This window comes from Mustela putorius, unplaced genomic scaffold, assembly GCF_011764305.1.
Source record: "Mustela putorius furo isolate JIRA1106 unplaced genomic scaffold, ASM1176430v1.1 tig00000407_pilon_pilon_pilon, whole genome shotgun sequence".
In the NCBI taxonomy this organism is placed as follows: Eukaryota; Metazoa; Chordata; class Mammalia; order Carnivora; family Mustelidae; genus Mustela; species Mustela putorius.
Genome location: NW_025421373.1, coordinates 23,124,236 through 23,144,759, shown reverse-complemented (window position 1 = coordinate 23,144,759; position 20,524 = coordinate 23,124,236). Strand labels below are relative to the sequence as shown.

The window sequence follows — 20,524 nt, the reverse complement described above, 5'->3', positions numbered from 1 at the left end:
TTGTCTTGCGGAGTTGTCTTTCAGAACTTTTGGGCCTGATCCAATGTAAATGTTTTGTTTAACTCCTAGAGTTTCTGTGCGCTACCCTCCTGGCAATCCCGGTTCCCTCTCCCGAACTGAATTTCAGTTTCCCCTGTCCCAGGTCTTCTCTTATTTTTAGTCAACTTCAGTTTGGTAGAACATTACTTCCTGAAGCTTTCTGAGAAAGGAACATTTTTGAGATATTGAATGTCTGAGAATATCTTAACAACACCCTCCTGTATTTGATAATTTGGCTTAGTAAAGATTCTAGGGTGGAAATCATTTTCCCATAGACTTTTGAGGGCATTGCTCCATTATCTTCTGCTTTCCGGGGTTGCTAAGAAGTCCAAAGTCACTGTGATTCCTGGGTTTCTGTATTTTTTTTTTTTTCCTTTTTGGAAATTTGGAATTTGTGGAATCCTTGTCTTTATTTTTCTGAAACCTCAACCATGATATCCCCTGGTTTGAAACTATTTTATGCCTTTTCCTTGGTACTCATTGGGCCCTTTCAGTTTGGAAATGTATGTCCTTGAGTTCTGGAAATGGCACTGAGTTATTTCACTGATGATTTCTTCCCCCTGATTTTCTCTGTTCTCTGTTTCTTAAACTCTGATATTTGGCTGTTGGGCTTCCCAGATCGGTTTTAATTCTCTTTTCTTTTCTTTTAAATTTTTCTTTTTATCCTTGTGGGAAATTTATCTTTCTGAGATATTAAAAAAAAACTTTATCTTCCGTCTACTGACTTTAGTGTCTTCCTTTGTACTTTTAATCTTCAATAGCTGTGTTTCTCTTCTAACAGCACCTATATCTTTATAGCATCCTATTCTTGTTTCCTGGGTACAGGAGCAGGAGCATCTTTTATATCCCTAAAGCTATTCATGCCCATTTGCTTTCCTCCATGGTGCTTTTTTGAGGTCTGGTTATTTGTTTAGTTCATTCTCTTTTATGCTGGAGGCTTTCTTCAGATGTTCCATGATCTTTGATTGTCTAAAAAACCAAATGGAAGCTGTGATCCATGAGTAGGGCTTATCGAGGGCTTCCCTGTAGCATTATCTGTCCAGTGGGGAACCCCCAATGTTAGTATATTTAGATCATTCCTCCTGGTATGGTCATGTTCCCCAAAGAAGGATCTTTCCATGTATTATCTTGAGGGAAAGACCCTACCTTCTAGCATTCTGGGAACTGGGAGGGAGAGAAGGTTGGGACTCTCAGCTTTAGTACCAGCCCATGCCCTTTACTATGCCTGGGGATAAACTTCCAGTCCTCTCAGAGAGGGAGGTGTACTTGGGGAGGGAGAGGAAGTGGGAATATCCAACTGTTTCATAAACCGACCTGCAACCAATCCTCTTCTTTTAGCCCCACCTTTACGCCCACCCAGTTGCCTAATAACCCAGTTCCTGAGCCTGTTCTGCCATGTAAATAGGTAGCTTCTCAGCTTTTCTAGCTGTGGCTTTAGGATTTAGCTTTCTGGGGTCTGCTGTGGGATCTACCACTAGTCTATATGCTCTACAGCTTCCAAAATTCTGCTGCTGTTTTCTCTTCTGTCCTCTTTGTCCTTATAGTTTACATAAAAAAAAGTCATTTGAGAGAGGAAGCAAAGCTATATGTGTGTTCTAGCCATCCTTACCAAGAAATCTTTTTTTAAATTGAGCTATAATTCACACACCACAATATTCAAGCTTATAAAATTGTACAACTCAGTGGTTTTCCATATATTCACAAAGTTGTATAACCATCAACACTATCTAATTCCAGAATATTTTCATCACCCCAAAAGGAAACCCTGTACCCGTTAACAAGCATTCTCTATACCCCCTCCCCTGCCCCCTCCCCACCCCCAGCCCCTGGCAGCTACTAATCTCCTTTCTGTCTCTATGGATTTGCCTATTCTAGACATTTCGCAGAAATAGAATCATACAATATGTAGCCTTTTATGTCTGGCTTATTTCATTTAGCATAATGTTTTCCAAATTCAAACATTTTGTGGCATGAATCAGTACTTCATTGTTTTTAAAAAACAACAGTTCTGTTGAGATTTTCACTCCTCTTTATGGCTAAGTAATATTCTATTTTGTAGACATGCCACATTTTATTCACTCAGTCATCAGCTGATGGCTATTGGGCTGTTTTCACTTTGGGGCTACCAGGAATAATGGCGCTATGAACATTTGTATACAAGTTTTTGTGTGGGGGTGTATGTTTTCATTTCTCTTCTGTAGATATCTAGGAGCAGAATTAGTGGGTCACATGGTAACTCAGTGTTTACCTTTTTGAGGAATTATCAAATTGTTTTTCTTTTCTTTTTTTTTAAAGATTTTTAAAATTTATTTGTCAGAGAGAGAGAGAGCAAGAGCGAGCACAGGCAGACAGAGTGGAAGGCAGAGGCAGAGGGAGAAGCAGGCTCCCTGCGGAGCAAGGAGCCCGATGTGGGACTCCATCCCAGGACGCTGGGATCATGACCTGAGCTGAAGGCAGCTGCTTAACCAACTGAGCCACCCAGGCATCCCTCAAATTGTTCTTCAAAGTTGTTGAACTATATTATTTTTTAAAAGTGAACTCTATCCCCAGCATGGTGCTCGAACTCACGGCCCTGAGATCAAGAGTCTCATGCTCTACGGACTGAGCCAGCCAGGCACTTGGCTGCACCATTTTACATTCCCACCAGCAATAATGACAGTTCCATTTTTTCCACATCTTGGTAATATGTGTTATTATCTTTTTGATGATAGCCATCATAGTGGGTATGAAGTGGCCCTTCACTGAAGCCTTGATTTGCTTTTTCCTGGTGACTAGCAATGGGGAGCATCTTCCCACGCACTTATTGACCATTTCCACATCTTTGGAGAAAAATCTGAAATCCTTTGCCCGTTTGGAATTAGGTTGTCTTGTGACTCTTGAGTTCTAACACCTCTTTCTATATTCTGGACATTAGATCCTTTTCAGATATATAACTTGTAAGTATTTTCTCCTATTTTATGTGCTGACTTTTCACTTTCTTAATAGTGAACTTTGAAGCACACACACTATTTTTCTTTGGCACTTGTCTTTTAAGAAACATCTTTCAAGGGGTGCCTGGGTGGCTCAGTAGGTTAAGTGGCTGCCTTCAGCTCAGGTCATGATCCCAGGGTCCTGGAATAGAGCACCGCATCGGGCTCTCTGCTCAGCGGGGAGCCTGCTTCTCCCTCTCCCTCTGCCTGCTGCTCTGCCTACTTGTGCTCTCTCTCCATTTCTCTAAAAAATAAATAAAATCTTTAAAAAAAAAAAAGAAATGAAACAAGATGGGATCTGGAGGGAGAAAAACCATAAGTAACTCTTAATCTCATAAAACAAACTGAGGGTTGCTGGGGGCGGAGGAGGAGAGGGGGGTGGGGTTATGGACATTGGGGAGGGTATGTGCTATGGTGAGTGCTGTGAAGTGTGTAAACCTGGCGATTCACATACCTGTACCTCTGGGGATAAAAATGTATTATGTGTTTATAAAAAAATATTTTTTTAATTTTAAAAAAAGAAAATAAAAAAAAGAAATGTCTTTCAAAAGTCTTACTTTAAAAATAGCTTTATTGAGTTATAATTGACACGTACTAAATTTTACATATTAGTGTGCACAATCTGGCAAGCTTTGACATATGCATACATCATGAAAATAGCTCTACAATCCAGATAATGCCCCACGGTTTCTTTCTGCCCCTTAGTCCTCCTTCCTTTTTGTCCCTTCCTGTGCCATCCGACCTCCATCCTCATCTCTTTTCTTACTGTATATTAGTTTGCATTTCCTAGAATTTTATCTAAATGGGATCACATAGTATATACTCTTCTGTTCTGGCTTCTTTCGTATAGCACAATTATTTTGAGATTCATCCAGGTAGTATGAGTATCAATAGTTCATTCCTTCTTATTGCTAAGCAGTATTCCATTGTATGGATAAACCACAGTTTATCTAGTCACCTGTGGATGGACATTTGGGTTGTTTCCAGTTTGGGGCTGTTATGAACATTTGTGCTGAAGTTTGTTTGGATACATGATTTCACTGGTCTTGGTTATCTAGAAAATACCTGTTAAATATTTGAGTAACAGTTTCATTTCTTGAGCATCTCTGGTAGTACCAGGCTCTGGGCTAAATGCTTATTTAATCTAACATCTCTGCAAGGTTAGTGTTAATAGTCCTTCCTTTCCAAAGACTATAACCAGTACAGACAGGTCAAGGGGCTGACTCAGGTCATGGGACTAGGGTCTTTCTGACTTGGGATTTGAGCTCGGGTCTGGTGCTTTGAAGGACATGTCTGCTTTTTCCCCCTCCCCTCAAAATATGTACACTATCTCCCTTTATTCTTGAAATCTAAGACTCATTGAATCTTCAAACCACAAAGTTTTTTTTTTTTAATTTTTTGAAAAAGATTTAATTTACTCATTCACGAGAGGCAGAAAGAGAGAGGCAGAGGCAGAGAGAGAAGCAGACTCCTCTTGCAGCAGGAGCCTGATGCAGGACTCAATCCCAGGACCCTGGGGCCACCACCCGAGCTGAATACAGATGCCCAACCAACTGAGCCACCCAGGTGCCCAGACCACAACGTTTTTAAATTAAAAACTACTATATATTACTAAAAAAAATTAATGTAAATTTTGAAATACACAAAAGACATAAAGATTAATAAAACAAATATGGTAGGTAAGCCACAAGATAGTAAGAAATGAAACCTTGCCAACGTAGTTAAATCTCCCTTGGGTACGCTTCCCGGGCCCTCTGTAGAGGCCCCCACTGCCCTGAATTTGAACCACATGGTTTGGACTTCATGCGTAAGAGTAGAGTGGTTAAAACCAGGGATTCCCCACTTCTTGGATGCCTGATCCTGAGCAAGCACAGAGCCTCTCAAAGCTGCAGTATCCCTACCTATAAATGTCCCTACCTATATATAAAATATAACAGGCTTCAAAGGGTCGCTGTAGAGATTCAATGAAACAAACCATGTAAAACAATTAATACGGTGCCTGGCACAAAGGAAAGTTTAGTAAGTGGCAGCAAATGTCAGTACCAGAGCCTTAGAACCGTGGACGTGGGTTCATAAAATCCTCAAGTTAGAAGGGAGCATGGGGAACATGGAGCCCATCACCCCCCTACACGTCTGCACCCACTCATCAGTGGGGGAGCAGGGGAGACAAAGGCATTTTCTGTTTCAAAGTGATTTCCTGTCTAGGGAGTGAATGTTTGCCTATTTCTCACAATATCCAAAGTGCCTTGTGAATCCACAGGTCTGCCCAGAAACAAGTGATGAGGGCCCTGAGCAGCCAATGAAAGTATGCTGGCCTTTCTACCTGTCTGGGGAGCCCCCGCCTCCCCATCCTGCCCTGTTTAAGGCAGCTTTGCCCAAGTGGGGGGTATTTCCAGCTTTGTGGTTTTCACTTCCACTTTTACCAGGTGGGCGGAGTAGGCTCCGGTGGACAAATCAGATTCCTCCTCAGCTCCAGCTTCAAGAGGTAAGCTAGGCATTCAGGGTCCCAGACACCCAGGCACCGGTGGAGGCAGCAGCAGCAGCAGCAAGAGCAGCAGGAAGTGTGGGGAAGTCCAGAGGCCAGAACCATGGAAGACCAGCGCGACCTCATCTCCAACCATGAGCAGCTGCCCATGCTGGGCCAGCGCCCCAGTGCCCCAGAGAGGTACGTGTGAGCTGCAGGAGAGAGCACACAAATCCTGGACCACACAGACAGGCCTGGGTGCTGCAGGGGGAGCACTGGACAGGGAGCCATAAGGGGATGGGTCCAGGCCCTGACTCTGGGTGGTTTTCAGCAAGTCTCTGGCCTGCTCTGGGCTTCTGTCCTCCCTCCTGTAAAATGGGGGCGCTTCTCCAGGGCAGTCGTTTTAAATTTCTTTGCATGATACACTTTTGTTCTCAAAATCTCAAGACAGCCGCAAATTCTCCCCCTAGACTATCACACAGTATCAGCGGCTTCACAAACCGCCTGAAGGTGAACTGTGAATCCTGGGTTTGAAACCTTGGACTAGATTTGGAAAATGTTATGGATCCAGAGTTTCTCAAAGAGGATGGTAGAAGCTGCTCATCACAGTGGAGTTTCTCCCTAATCACCACGGATAGGTGTATGGGTTTTTATCAGGGAAGTGTAGTTGCCGGTGTTTGTAGAGTAGATGGACATGTCTGCCATTACCGGAGAGATGCTGGGGGGAGGCAGGAAAAGACAAGGGTGGGGGAGGGCTTCTGGCTAAATTTTTAGAAGGGATTGAAGGTTGACATGGGTCATGCCCTGCCTGTGTCCCTCTCCCTTGTAGCAAGGGGCCAGCACAACCATCCAGGGGACCCCAGGACCCCTTTCCCAGCCCCAGCATTGTTTCATCCAGGTGTTTCCCTGAAAAAGAAAGAAAAGAAGGAAGAAAAGAAGAAAGAAGAAAGAAAGAAAAGAAAAGAAAAGAAAGAAAGAAAGTTAGAATGCAGCTACCCCATAGCCCTACTCTCCCCAGTCTTCAAAAAGTAATTTGCAGATTGGGGCAATTGGCTGTCTCAGTCTGTAGAGCAAGACTCTTAATCTCAGGGTTGTGAGTTTGAGCCCCATGTTGGATGTAGAGATGACTTCAACATCTTAAAAAAAAAAAAAAAGTAGTTTACAAATTATAGGGACTCAGAGCTGTGATGTCAGCTGTTGCCAGGCAGAAAGGGCTTTGGGAGAGACACTCAGAGATATCATGAGGAACTGCATTCTAGGGGACAGGGGTGACCAGATATAGACCTTAGAGCATGCCTGTGAAAATCCCAAAGAATTCCAGGGCTAGGAGGGCTGACTCTCCTGTGAGGGCTAGATTCTGGTCTAAGTTCTGCTGTTGTCATATGGGACTTAGACAATTGCTACTTCTTATTGGGTCTCAGTAATAATAAAAGAAATGATGATACTAGACATGCTAATGCTAATAGTTCCCTTTCACTGACCACCTGTCCCCAGTCCTCAGCCAGGGTAATTTCTATGATGAGTTACGTGCTAAATCCAACCCTAACTCTTATTTTTTTAATTTTTTTTAAAGATTTTATTTATTTATTTGAGAGAGAGACAGTGAGAGAGAACATGAGCGAGGAGGTCAGAGGGAGAAGCAGACTCCCCATGGAGTTGGGAGCCCGATGTGGGACTCGATCCCGGGACTCCAGGATCATGACCTGAGCTGAAGGCAGTTGTCCAACCAACTGAGCCACCCAGGCGCCCCAACCCTAACTCTTATAAGTCCAGTACTTTTATTAGCTCCTTTTTACGTAAGAGAAAATTGAGACGTTGTTAGGCTTTATTAGTTAGCAGCTTGCCGAGTTATGACAGCTAGTGAGTATTGGAGTCAGAATTTGAATCCAGGACTAGCCTGATTTCAAAGTGTGAGCTGGCTCTACCGTCTGGCCTCCTTGTAGAGGCAGGACTTTCAGAGAGGGCTGGGAGGGCCACCCAGTAAGTTGCAGACCTTGTGCAAGCTCAGTGTACAGAGAGGGTGCCCCCTCCTCAAATCCTTGCCTGGTTTCCCTTTCCTTCAGGGACTGCTTCTAAAAATGGCCCCAGCCCTGTGTGCTAGGTCCATTCCAGCTTGAGCCTGTTCCTCAGACCCCTTTGTGAACTCTTCTGCCTCACAACATTTGTATCATGGTTCCTGCTAGCTCTGGTTGGCTCCTGACTTCAGCCAATTATTATTATTATTTTTCATTCAAGAAGGAGGCAATGGAAAGAAGGAAATGAAGAGAGTGGTGGCAAGAGTTGGCAGTCAGCCAGAACCAGGGTATCCACATTCAAGAGGCAAAAAGAGGAAGAAAACCAGATGCTAAAGTTAACTATTAACTCCTCTGAGAATACTCAGTGCTAATTGTCCCTAGGTATGGAGCCAAGAGCTTTACTCTCATGATTTTTTTTTTTTTTTTTTTTTTTTTTTTTTTTTTTGTCTTGAGACTTTATTTATTTGAGAGAGAGAGAGTGCTCGACAGAGAGAAAAGGAGAGCAGGCTCAGGGAACCTACGACAACATGGGACTCAATCCCACTACCCTGGGATCATGATCTGAGCCAAAGACAGAGCCTTAACCTGCTGAGCCACCCAGGCGCTCCTACTCTCATGATCTTATTTTATGTAGCAATTCTTTAAGTAGCTATTCCTACCTCAAGTTCCTCAGAGGGGTTGACTTGCCCCTGTTCCCTGAACTAAGGGGGTGGCAGAGCCAGGATTCCACGCCAGGTCTCATCTCCAACATGACCGTGTAGATTCTTTGGCCTTCTGAGAAACTGAGGTTCAGAGAAGGTACAGTGGAAGGAAGAACTGGGACTGGATTGCGTGTGGGGTTGTGGAAGGGGTGAGCATGGAGACGAGCTGGAGATCTTGAACCAGGCAAGACCCATCCTTGGGTGGACGTTCACAGAAGCCAGGCCACCCCTGTTTCTGGAAAAGGCCAAGAAGCAGTACTTGTTTTCCACTCCTGTCTGGTCTCCTCCTTTTCCCCACATGGGGTTTTTGCTTTCTCCTAACAGAACAGCAATCTTTTGGGCTGGACCTTGGCCCAGAACATAGAGAGGACTGGCAAGCAAAGAGCCAATGAAAATGAACTATATATGTGATGTCATCAGTTACTAGGCAGAAGGGTCTCCTGGAGTTTCCTAAACTGTCCTTGTTGGTTCCCAGAGTAAGCAGGGTACAGTGACAGACTGACAGTTTCTAGTGGGGTTCTGGTAGTCCCACCCCAGTGAGGTGGGAGAAAATGGGCCAGGAGCTCTCAGGGTCCTGAGGCAGAATCCTTACATTCCCTAAACTGTGACATGTTCATGTGCTCCCAAAACCAAGCCCAACAGCTCCAAGGACTATCTGAGGTCTGGCCACCCAGCCCTGTGCAGCCAATTCGTTTAGAGAATGTGAGACACTCTCCCAGTCACACAGGCTCAGGCACCGTACTCCTACTGAAATCTACCCTGGTGGATAGTGCCATCTGAAATACGTAGGTGGTCACAGATCTTACCTCAAAGAAGAAACCACCAAATCCTAGAATTGTGCAGGTGAGAGGCACCCACATGGCAAGCCCAGACAATGGCAGAGACTTGCTCAAAGCCAAGGAGAGTGTGGGGCAGAGGATGTGTCCCCAGAGGGGGTGGTCTGACTCTGCTCCTGTCTGACTTCCTCCACTGGCCCCAGCCTGCTCCTAAAATGTCAAGGCTTCGGGGGGTGCCTGGGTGGCTCAGTGGGTTAAGCCACTGCCTTCAGCTCAGGTCATGGTCTCAGGGTCTTGCGATGGAGCCCCACATCGGGCTCTCTGCTCAGCAGGGAGCCTGCTTCCTCCTCTCTCTCTGGGCCTGCCTCTCTGCCTACTTGTGATCTCTCTCTGTCAAATAAATAATAAAAAAGCTTTAAATAAATAAATAAAATGTCAAGGCTTCACTTCTCGTTTTCAGGTGGGCCACATGCTCTGCTGTCCAAGGCCCACTTCCTTCCCTTTTCTCTGATTTCACTGCAGGGGTTGGGTAGGTAGGGGGGGTGTGTTAGGGGTAGCTGAGGGGGTGGCGGAGCTGACGGAAATGGGGGGCATTCCTCTGCTCTCAGTCAGTCCTTGGGCCAGCCACCTCTGTGGACCCTGCCCTGACCTATCTCCTTCCCCCCAACAGCAAGTGCAGCCGAGGAGCTCTGTACACAGGCTTTTCTGTCCTGGTGGCTCTGCTCCTGGCTGGCCAGGCCACCACCGCCTACTTCCTGTACCAGCAGCAGGGCCGGCTGGACAAGCTGACCGTCACATCACAGAACCTGCAGCTGGAGAATCTGCGCATGAAGCTTCCCAAACGTGCGTGCGCCACCTCCATCCTGACCTCTCCCACCCACCATCCTTCCCTCAAGACCCCATCCCTGCCCCCACCTGGGCCCACTCTCTTCTCCTTCGGGTCTGGGATTCCAGCCCCTTCTCTCTAGGTTGGAGATCTCGGTTCCCAAGATGAGTACTCTCTTCCCTGGGCACCGGGACCACACCCACACTCTACCTCCTGTCCCCACAGCTCCCAAGCCTTTGCACAAGATGAGGGCTGCCACCCCCATGCTGATGCAGGCACTGCCCATGCCAGACCTGCTCCAGGAGGTAAGGACGACCTTAGGGCAGTAGAACAGGGAGGTGTCATCTAGCATGGGGAGGGCAGGTGCTGAGGGACAGGGGACGACAGCTGAGCAGCAAAAGCCCACTCAAGGGGGAGGAAAGAGCCTCATCAGTCCATCCCTGGGATGTTTACGAAAGGCTTCTCGTTTCCCAGCGCATCTCACAGCCGCCTCCCTTTTGTCATAAGTGGGTGATGTTTCTGTCACGAAAAAATCCGCTGCCCACAGTGCCCTGGGCAGAAAAGCTTATGCAGATCTGACCACTAAGGACGTTGATGCAGTGAAGTGACTTGTTTGAGCTCTCCTACTTGGGCTCCTACTCGCGGGGTGGTGGAGACAGGCCTGTTCCTGTGGGGCACCTGGAACTCCCGCCTCTTACCCAGACCTGGAGCGTTGGCTCTGTTCCAGGGCCCCTCCTCTGTGGGTCAGTACTGGTGACCCCCTTTTCTTTCCTTCCACAGCCCTTGCAGAATGCCACCAAGTATGGCAATATGACACAGGACCACGTGATGCATGTGCTTCTGGTGAGTGCCTGGCCATGGCCCTGCCTCCCCACCCAAGTTCCCCTGACACTGCGCTCCAGGGCCTGCACCATTCTGGACTCACTGGATTAGCGAAAGAACGCCAGTGTGGCCCTTCAGCATCATCTGTAGTCTAGCCCTGCCGTCCACTTTTTTGAGTGTTTGAGATGGAGGATCTGAGGCCCAAAGCCCAGAAGTGACTTGCTCAAGATGCCCGTTTTTTCCTTCCCAAGTTTCTGCTGCATGTCTACTCTGTACCAGGCACTGTGCAAGGCTCTGGGCTCACACTGGGAAGAAATCAGACTCTGCTTTCGACCCCGCGGGGGTCCCAGGCTAACATGGGAGATAGACAAGTGACTAGGTGATAAGGGACAGGCAGGAGAAAGCAGCAGAGGACCCAAATAAGTGGGGGTAGTGGAGGGGGTGTTGAGGAAGGGAGACCCGGAGGATGGGTAGGGGTCTGCAAGGAGTGGAAGACTGGGGGTTATGGGTAAGACCAGGCCTGGAATCTGGGTCTCTGAACTCCCGGCCCTGGGCTCGTACAGCTGTGCAGCTGGAAGGCCCTTGCTGCCTCCCCTGTCCTTGGCTCCATTATGGCAGAGGTCCAAGGGAAGGTGGGTGGCACGTTTCACCTTGTCTGCCAGAGAGCTCTTTAGACCTTCCTTCCTGTCTTGCTACCCCACAGGAGACCGACCCCCTGAAGGTGTACCCGAAGCTGAAGGGGAGCTTCCTAGAGAACCTGAAACACCTTAAGAACACCATGGGGCCCCTGGAATGGAAGGTCAGCAGCCACCCCCTGCGCTGGCTCCCTCTCATCCCTGACATCTAGGACAGGGCTGGGAGAGGCTCCACGAGGGCTGGGCCGGGGAGGCCACCTTAGAAGCTAGAGGTGGGGCGCCAGCACCAACAAAGCCATAGCCATGAAGAGAGCTTGGAGCTGAGGAACCACCTCGACCAAACTCCATGGGTCTCTAAGCAGGAACTCAGCTACAGCTGGACTCGGCTGCTGGGTCCCTCTCGGACCCTCCACATCTGTCCCCAGGGGCAAAGTTGGGTAGGGTTGGAGGAAGCTATGGAGCTTGACCCCTTCCTCGATCCTGTCAGGTCTTTGAGAGCTGGATGTATCAGTGGCTCCTGTTCGAAATGAGCAAGAACTCCCTGGAGAATAAGCCTGAGGTTCCACTAAAAGGTATGCGGAGCGCGAGCCTTGGGATGCCAGGGCTTCTGGAAGCTCCCTCGGGGCTCTCTGGGAGCTGCAGAGGTTAGGACCTAGAGCACTCCCAGATCCAAGCCCTGGCACTCTCCCAGTCTCTAACTCTCCCTCCTGTCTCTTCTGCCTGTTCCTTCTGGGCTTGGCTGCTTCTCTGCACTCCCCTTAGAGGATGGCCTCCGTCATGGGGGACGGCACTGCACACGTGGGCCTGGAGCAAAATGACCCGACACATCCCATCACATATCATCACAGTGACCTTCTCCACTCGACCCTGCACAGGCTCTCATGAGGGGGCTGGGGCAGGGCTCATGAGCCCAGCTGCAGAGGGACCTCCCCGAGCTCACACAGCCAGTATGGGCCGGACGATTTTCTAAACCTAGATTTGTAGAAGGCACTTTGATGCCATTGTGACCAGCTCTCAGCTGATGTCTGAAGCCCTCTACAATGTGCTCAAAGAAAGCCCATTTGCACTTGGATAACTCAGTAACAGAGGCTCAGACTTCCTGAGATGCCCATTGCTTTCCTCAGAAATAAGAATCATAGGAGCAATTCCTAACTTTAATAGGCATTGAGTGTCCGAAGAAATCACCAAGTTCTAGGATAAGTGTGCCACATGGCCCTCTTCGATCTCACACCTTGTTGGTTCAGGCCTCAGTTTCCCCCATCGGTGCCAGGGGTAGAGTGAGCACAGCCACCTGGGCAGAAGGCATTAGGCCCACAGCAGTGGTTATGTGGATTCTACTGAGACTCTGGCCCAGGGTCTGCTCACTCACTATGTCTTCACCATGCCTGTCGCTTCAGCACTGACCCAGTGCCAGGAGGAGGTCAGCCGCGTCCCCGCCGTCCACCCTGGCACATTCAGGCCCCAGTGCGACGAGAACGGCAACTATAAGCCGCTCCAGTGCTATGGGAGCACCGGCTACTGCTGGTGCGTCTTCCCCAACGGCACCGAGGTCCCCCACACCAGGAGCCGTGGGCACCATAACTGCAGGGGTAAGCAGTGCCCACTCAGCCGGGGCGTGCCCAAGGAGCAGAAGGGCTGAGAAGGCTGAGCGTGAGAAGGGCCTCCTGGCACACCTGGGACAGGCCCCCAGCTGCCCTTTTATCCACCTACCATGCACTCGTCATCGGTTTGTCCATCGGTCCTTCCTTTCCTTACATCCACTCATCTACTCACTCACCTGTCCTGTCCTTCTGTGAACGTCACACAGCTGGCCATGGCCCATGGTCCACCCAGGGGTCCTACAGGTCTACCCATCTCATGTCATCACTCCCTCCCTGGGCCTGCCCTGAGCACACCCAGCAACAGTCCTGCTCCACCAGGCACGAGGCCGGTGGCCAAGGCTGGGAAGGAGAACCCTGGCCCCTCGCCAATGGGTGTGGGAGGCTGGACTGTCAATTGACACACGGCCTTGCTGCTCCCTTGCAGAGCCACTGGACATGGAAGATCTGTCATCCGGGCTGGGTATGACCAAGCAGGACCTGGGTCAAGGTGAGGGCCCCTGCAGGGGTCACTCGGGCTCCAGCAGCTTATCCCCCGGGAGGCCGAATCCCTCAGGGCCGGCGGGCCGGCATAGCACGACCGTGGGCTGTCCTCCAACCTCCCCGGGACATCCTTTTCACACCTGACGACCACGGTTAGGGCCTGTAGGGGTGGAGACTCCTCACCTCTGAGATCCCAGGATGCTGGGAAGGGGCAGGGACGACAGGGGACCCCAAACCTAACCTGCTGCTGCTTCTCTGTAGTGGCCGTGTGAGAAGAGCAGACGCTGACGCCAGCACACAGCCCGCCCTGCATGGCCACTGCCTCCTTGCTCCCCTCCATCCCCCAACCCTAGCCCCTCTCCTTCTCTCCCAAACTGCTCCCACACTCACTGTCTCCCACTCTGCGCCGCCTTCCGGGACACCCTGGCTCCTGGCTCTCCATCATCCTTAGATACCAGTCACGTCAGGGAACACAGATTTAATGATGCAGGAGGGCCCTGTGGCCCGACCCATCGATCAGCAGGAATGTGTGGCCCAAGGCGGTAGACTAGGAGGTATGTGCTATGGGAGCTTCAGCCTCCAACATGGGAGCCCCAAGATCCAGGCCCAGGGATGACACGGAGGGTGCACGGAGAAGAGACAGTGCTCCCCCACACCCAATATGTCTGCCCTTTTGACCTTGCCTTTTTAGCCTGTTTAGCTGGGGGAAAGAGCCATCCTTCCCCTCTCCAGCAGCACACCCAGAAGAACCAGCCTCTTTACAACACCCCCACCCTGTCTAGCCCTTCCCTGTGTGCAGCCAAGCTTATCATTGGCCCTCAGGGCCACATCTCTGAGAATAAAAGTAGTAAGTAGGACACTTCTGGCTCCTGATTGTTGTTGGGATCTGGCTCATGGACCCCAAGGAGGTATCCGAGACCTTGAATCCAGTGGTCTGGATGGGAGGGCATAGCCCAGGGAGCCCAACCCCAGATGCCCGTGGGGCCTGGCCAGGCTGCGGGCATGCACTTTGGACACAGACGCTCTTGGTTTCCATGGTAACACACAGGCATACTCTACTTCCAAAAAAAAAAAAAAAAATAGGCTCTTACCCAGAGTTGTTTAAGTTCAAGTTCCTCTTGGTCCAGCTTCCATTTTTCCCCAGCTCTGTTTTCACTTCCCTACTAAGGACCGCGTGAGTGAGGATGGACCGCAGTGACACAGGCTGCCAGGAAGCAGGGGCTGTGGGGAACCAGGAGCTCATGCCCTACGTAGACCAGACCCCTGTTCTAGGCCAACACTTAGCAGGGGAGAGAAGCTAATGCGGGGCAGGGCCCTGAGAGAAGGGTGCAGACGGATGCCAACCCAGGTCTCTCAGATCTCTGCCCAGCTCTCTCCTCTCCTGCAGATCTTCTTACTCTCATTGGCAGAAGGCTTAAAGCCCTGAAGAGAAAGCTCCCTGTCCCCTGGGGCTCCACACTGCTCTGGGCAATGGCACTGCTGCCCTCACCACGTCCTGGAGACGTGTCACCCTGATGTAGCTATGGAGTTCATACATTTCTTGCCTTTGTCATTCTAGAACCTTCGTTATCTGAACACGAAGGCAACTCAATCCTAACTGGTTTACCTGCTCCTACTCTGCCCACGGTCCTACCTCTGGGGACCTGCCTCCAGCTCACACCCGAACTTCCAAAGGTGGTCACCCCCCACTGCCCCTCTTCTACTTCCTGCCTCTGGATCTTGGCCTGCCCCTAACCCAACAACCGTGACGACGTGCGAGGTCCCCCTCAGCGGAGAGGCCACTTTGGAGAGTCTCGTTCTCTGGCGACCTGTCCATTCCACTCACCACAGCGTCCCAGAGCCCTGGTGTGTAGTCAAGAGCCAACCCTGTGCTGTGGTTTGTTCACCTCCAAGTGTCAGCCAGACTCTCCCTTCTAGGAGTAAGTCAACTGCAAAACAGTTGTCGCGCATGCACTGGCAACTCACACCTTTCCTTTAAGCCTTTTATTTTCTGAGTTGTTACAAAAAACCACAAACAAACAGGGAAAACTGATAGAGGACAAAGCCTCTGCATCAGCCAGAGACCAGAGACGTGGAAGGAGCTGTAGGCTGGGCCTTGCTAAGTCTGCAGGGCCCAGAGGTGGAAAGTCCAAGGCCTCTGGGCCTGTTGGGTTTGAAGGGAGAGGGGCAGGTCACTTAAAAAAATATATATATACTGTACACATCTCTAGGAAGCAATCTGTGTCAGGACAGAAGTCAGACGTGGAGTCAGTGAGTGCAAGTCCCCAGAGCTGGACGCTTGGCCGCCACTCCCCTCAGGGCTCACTGCTCGGCCAGCGCGGACACAGTGGCTGGCGGGCTTCTTCTGGGGAGGAAGGGGAGTTAAAGATTCAGTTCCAGCCCATGGTGGGCAGAGGGCTGAGGCACAGGGCTGGTCGCCACTTGGCTAGGAAATCCCTGGGTGAAGGAAACACATCCAGATGTGAAATTTCCCAACCATTTTCTCCAAAGAGAAAAAAATAAAATCAAAACCTGGGGTCTCTGATGCAGGGGAGAAGCCTGAACCACAGCAGACACTTGCATGGACTGGGTCCCAGAAACGCAGCCAAGCGCTCTGGTGCCCCGCTTCACTCAATCCTCACTGCCAGCCAGGCGGGCTCTGGGTCCCTGCCATTTCCGGGAGGCTGGTGGCTGCTGGGGTCCCATCAGCCCATTCCCCACCACCTGGAAGCACAGCTCCATCGGAATGGCTTATCCTGAGGAAACCATCTTCCTCCCAACGAGGAATGCTCTCAAATGACAAGAACACAAGGAAGAGGAAGTGAACAGCGGTGGGGAGATTCCGAGCTGTACTTGACCTCAAGCCTCACCCTCCTCTGCAAAGCAGCACTACCCCAGTGCCCATACCCAGGGAGGGTTGTGTTGCTGGCTGCCATCACTATTCTGGATCCTTCTGATTCTGCAGCTCTGTTCCCGGCACCGCCTCAGTGGCCCCACGGACCTTGAGGTCCCCGCTCCTTCCCTCTGCCTGGGCCCTGCGACCAGGCCAGATGCTAGAGCTACGCTCCCACCCTCACCACAAGGGGAGGTCGGCAGGGATCCCCGGGCCCCAAAGCATACCTGTCGCCGCGGGCCCCTCAGACTGTCTGCTCTGCCGTCTTCTTCTGTGAGGAGACAAGCATGAGGCTCCTGTGCCTGAAGCAGCTCCCCGCCAACCCCGTACGCTGTCCACCCCCGCCCACCCCAGAAGCATATGTGATGGTTCTTTCTTGAGGACTCACAGCTCTCCCCAGAACAGATACTGGGTATACAGGAGTCCCCAAGGGCAGGGATGGGGCCCCATTTGCCCAGGAGGCTGAAGACAACAAATGCTCAGCTTTTCTGAACACAGCTGAGGCTCCACTGGCCACAGCGAGAACAGACCCGTGTGAGGTGTGGCGGGCCCTCTATTTCCGGTGATCAGCCTTTGGAACCCATAAAGCGGAGGGGTGTATTTCTGCAGTGGGGACACGATCCTGGCTGGGGTACACAAATCCTGGGGAATGTCTCCTCTCCCCTCAGCCTACCTGGCTGGCCTCCCTGCCCCCGACCTTGAGGCTCTCCTTTCTTTATCTGTCCCAAGAACATCCTTCTAAAAGACGGGGGTCACTCCCATGGCTTCTACACACACACACACACACACACACACACACACACACACAAGTCCCTTCCCTTCAGGGTGGCACCTGCCTTCCACCCATCTTCAGTGTGTCACAATTCACAAGCCCCCAACCCCTGGACCCTGAGAACGGGCATGGAGTGGGGACCAGGTCTGGCACACACGAGATGGGGCTGATCACATTCACCCTGGGGACTAGGTCTGGGTCCTTCTGGCTAGATACTGCTCAAGAACTCACGCTACCTTTTTCTTCTTTTTCTTCTGGAATGGCGAGTCAGGGTCTTTGGTTGAGGCCTTTTTCACTTTCTTCTTCTTTTCCTTTTTTTCCTTGTCTTTCTTTTCTAAAGAAACAAAGTAAACCCCCTAAGTAACAGAAGCATTGGTGGTGGGGGAGGTCAATGTCAAGAGATAGGGCTGGTCTCAAGGGATCCTAGAACCACTCTTTCCAATGCCAGGTCCCCAGTGCTGCCCACACTCTGGGGACCCATCAAAACACAGGCCCCAGGAGGTTAAGCCGCTGCCTTCGGCTCAGGTCATGATCTCGGGGTCCTGGGATCGAGTCCCGCATCGGGCTCTCTGCTCAGCAGGGAGCCTGCTTCCCTCTCTCTCTCTCTCTCTGCCTGCCTCTCCATCTACTTGTGATTTCTCTCTGTCAAATAAATAAATAAAACCTTAAAAAAAAAACACAGGCCCCAGGCCTGCAACCACCTACACTGGTCCAAGTGGCCATGGGCCTGCCTTATGGTTTTCGGCCCCATACACGGACCACCTGGACTATTACTATTTTTCTTTTACTCATGTTTTAAAACTTGTACACATTTACTTTAAGAAGTGACATTCTGGGATGCCTGGGTGGCTCAGTTGGTTAAGCAGCTGCCTTTGGCTCAGGTCATGATCCCAGCGTCCTGGGATCGAGTCCCACATCGGGCTCCTTGCTCAGCGGGGAGCCTGCTTCTCCCTCTGCCTCTGCCTGCCATTCTGTCTGCCTGTGCTCGCTCTCTCCCCTTCCCTCTCTCTGATAAATAAATAAAATCTTAAAAAAAAAAAAAAAAGAAGTGACATTCTACCGTAACGGGAATATCACCTATGGAAGAGACAAGGCTGGATGAAAGGAGGTTCCACAGTACACAGGGTCTAGCGCGGAGCTCAGGAAGGGCCGGTGACCGTGACTTCCAAGGGCGACCTGCTATCTAGGCGCCTGGGCCACGGAAGCAGGAAGCAGAAGCGCACGGCAAGCGAGCACCGGGGGTCTGCAAGTAGGCCGTGCCCTGTGGCTGCCTCTCTGCGTCTCCGGGCAGGCCAGCCCAGGAGCTCCGGGATCCACTCTGGCTCTGCCACTACCATCCCCTGGCCCCACACAAACCAGTCGGCAGTCTTTCCCTTCGGTGCCCGCTGCGCCCCTGCCCCCCCGCCCACGGCGTGCTGACTGGAGGCTCTTAGCCTGGGCCCAGGAGATTGCTCCGGGCTGCGGCTGGCCGGCCACTTACTCTTGTCAGATTTCTTCTTCTCCTTCTTGCTCTTTGGGTTGCCTTGGTCTCCAACCTCAACCTTCAGCGTCCCTGGCTCCCCTTCTGGCTTCTCCTTGGCTCCTCGGGAGCCGGAAGCCTCTTTCTCCTTCTCCTTGGTGTTACCACTTGCTCCATCTTTCTTGGCTTTCCCCTTGGGAGTCCTGAGGGCCTTTTCTGGCGAGCCAGCACCCTCCCCACCTTCCCCGGCCACCAGCTGCTTCTTCTTCTTGTTCTTGGGGGCTCTGGCGGCCGTCTGGTCCCCTGAGAGCTTCCTCTTGCGGCCCCCCCGGCCCTTCCTGCTGGTCTCCTTGGCAGTGTCCGCAGCCTTCTTCCTCTCCTGCTCCAGCAGCTCCGTCAGGACCTTCACCACCGAGGCCTGCACCTGGGCCTCATTCAGGGGCCAGGGTTCACTCAGGAGGCGCCGGCTGATGTCACTCTGCAGTGCCAGCACTGAGGCCTGGGGGTTCCCGGCCTCCTTCTTGGGCTTCCGGGGCTTCTGAGGCGTGGGATTAGCCTCTTTTCTGCCTGTGGAGAAAGGACATGGGGTCACCATCGGGGAGAGCCAGGAAACAGGCTACCGTACAAGGGCCAAGGAGGGGATCTAGGGACACAGTCCACCTCCTCTGACGATGGTACAGACAGGGAAAGGGCGGCCCAGCAGTCACTCTGCCCAACCTCTGGCCTCACACCTTTCCAGCAGCCTCTAACTTAGCTTTTTTAACTTAGCTCTTTCGTCTCCTTGCATTCAAGTCAGGCTGGAGATGGAAAAGGACTCCAGAATCTTAAGGAGGGGCGTGAACTCTATCAACAAAATGAAAGCTCAGATAGGAGGGAGACGGTATTGTCCAGTCAGAAGTCCAGAGATGGGAGACCAGGGACTTGGATTCCAGGTTTGCCTATCACCAGTGCGCTGGGGAACCATGCTCCTCCCACAGCCTCGGTGTCCCCATTTATAAGATAAGGGCTTAGATGAACAGTGAGGCCTCTGTTCCAAGTCACAGATTCATGGTAAAAGCTGGTCAGAGGACAAGGCAGCTTAGGGGGTGATGGGCATGGTGTATACACACGTGGCAGCTGACTAAGCAGGTTTGCTCCCTGCCAGAGTGACTTCTGGTGCAGCCTTTGTTTAGAATTTTCCACGCCTCTGCTCTCCTTTGATAATTGTGTGCTGACTACACGTGTGAAAAAAACCGACCACAGCCCCCTCTAAAATGTCTCCCTGTAGCACCCGCCTCTCACCAAGAAGGCTGGGGAAGAAAGTGAGCAATGACTCTTCTGCTGACCCAGCAGCAGCGAGCTGCGGCTAAAGCCAAGGCTGGGGCAGTGGGTGCAGGGCGACATGAGTGGTGTCCCACTGCTGCCCCTACCTCCCCAGGTGCCTCAGCAGGTTTCTGCTCCTTCTGGGCCTCACAGACACAAGAGTGCCTACATGCAGGCTCTGAAAGACGCCCGGGGGCTGTGCCCAGGGGCTCGGCCCGGCTCCCCGTCACAGGGCTGGGGGCTGTTCCCAGCAGCAGACAGTGGGCCCCCATTGGGAGCTCACGCAGCTCTGGCCCCAGGGCTGTGGTGGGCTAGGGGAGGCGAAGACGGCAGGAGGCGGAAGGGTCCCCAAGGCAGACAGAGGCCCGATTCAGTTGTTTAGTGCTTTTTGGCAAGGACAGGGGGTGCGGGGAGAGGGAAGCTGAGGAGGGCACGGTTCGCGCTGGCAACCTCCTTCCCCGCAGCCCACTTCTCAGCTGCCTGTCTGCAAACACCGCAGAACACCCAAGCTGGGGAATGCCCAGGGCTGCTGCAGGCATGCCCATCACAGCTACCTGTTTCTCAGCGCTGGCGAAGTCAGAGCTGGCTGAAGTCCCTGGCTGGGGGACTTCAGCAACTCTGGTCTGCCCTCTCAACACTATGTGACGATTCTGTGTGCCATGCTTTGACACTCCCTGGATGGCTCTACTGTGCCCTGTGTGACTAGACACAGAGGCCCAGTGTGGCCAAGGTCCTGTCCAAGGCTTCACAAGAAGTCAGCCCATCACCAGAGGTCTCTGCCATGTGCTAGA

The 20,524-nt window shown here is 51.5% G+C and overlaps 2 protein-coding genes across 10 annotated transcripts in view; one reads left to right on the top strand and one right to left on the bottom strand.

Moving 5' to 3' along the window:
- The first annotated feature begins 5,421 nt into the window (after window positions 1–5,421).
- On the top strand, window positions 5,422–14,187 carry CD74 (CD74 molecule). Of its 2 annotated transcripts, XM_004737824.3 has the most exons (9): window positions 5,422–5,673; window positions 9,635–9,807; window positions 10,016–10,095; window positions 10,571–10,633; window positions 11,316–11,411; window positions 11,735–11,819; window positions 12,645–12,836; window positions 13,273–13,335; window positions 13,590–14,187. In XM_004737824.3, exons 1-9 carry the CDS (start codon window positions 5,597–5,599, stop codon window positions 13,598–13,600), a joined length of 840 nt encoding a protein of 279 aa, XP_004737881.1. In that variant the 5' UTR covers window positions 5,422–5,596; the 3' UTR covers window positions 13,601–14,187. The 2 variants fall into 2 exon arrangements, with proteins under 2 accessions (XP_004737881.1, XP_004737883.1); XM_004737826.3 differs by lacking the exon at window positions 12,645–12,836 and having other exon boundaries at window positions 5,432–5,673.
- Window positions 14,188–15,296: 1,109 nt separating this feature from the next.
- TCOF1 (treacle ribosome biogenesis factor 1) overlaps window positions 15,297–20,524 on the bottom strand; it is a 37,382-nt gene continuing 32,154 nt past the window's right edge. For 6 of the 8 annotated variants that reach the window (XM_045079566.1, XM_045079569.1, XM_045079570.1 and 3 more), the window contains 4 exons: window positions 18,453–18,998; window positions 17,209–17,306; window positions 16,428–16,471; window positions 15,297–15,764 (listed from right to left, as the gene is read on the bottom strand). In XM_045079566.1, the coding sequence (XP_044935501.1) occupies window positions 16,445–16,471; window positions 17,209–17,306; window positions 18,453–18,998 (671 nt within the window). In that variant the 3' untranslated portion in view covers window positions 15,297–15,764; window positions 16,428–16,444. The remainder of the gene's footprint in view (window positions 15,765–16,427; window positions 16,472–17,208; window positions 17,307–18,452; window positions 18,999–20,524) is intronic. The other 2 variants (XM_045079567.1, XM_045079568.1) reach the window with 2 other exon arrangements.

Bases quoted from the DNA above. Each gene is read 5' to 3' on its own strand.
- CD74 (XM_004737824.3), top strand. From the start codon at position 5,597: ATGGAAGACCAGCGCGACCTCATCTCCAACCATGAGCAGCTGCCCATG. The intron at 5,674-9,634 runs GTACGTGTGAGC...TCCCCCCAACAG, and splicing joins CGCCCCAGTGCCCCAGAGAG to CAAGTGCAGCCGAGGAGCTC. The intron at 11,412-11,734 runs GTCAGCAGCCAC...CGATCCTGTCAG, and splicing joins TGGGGCCCCTGGAATGGAAG to GTCTTTGAGAGCTGGATGTA.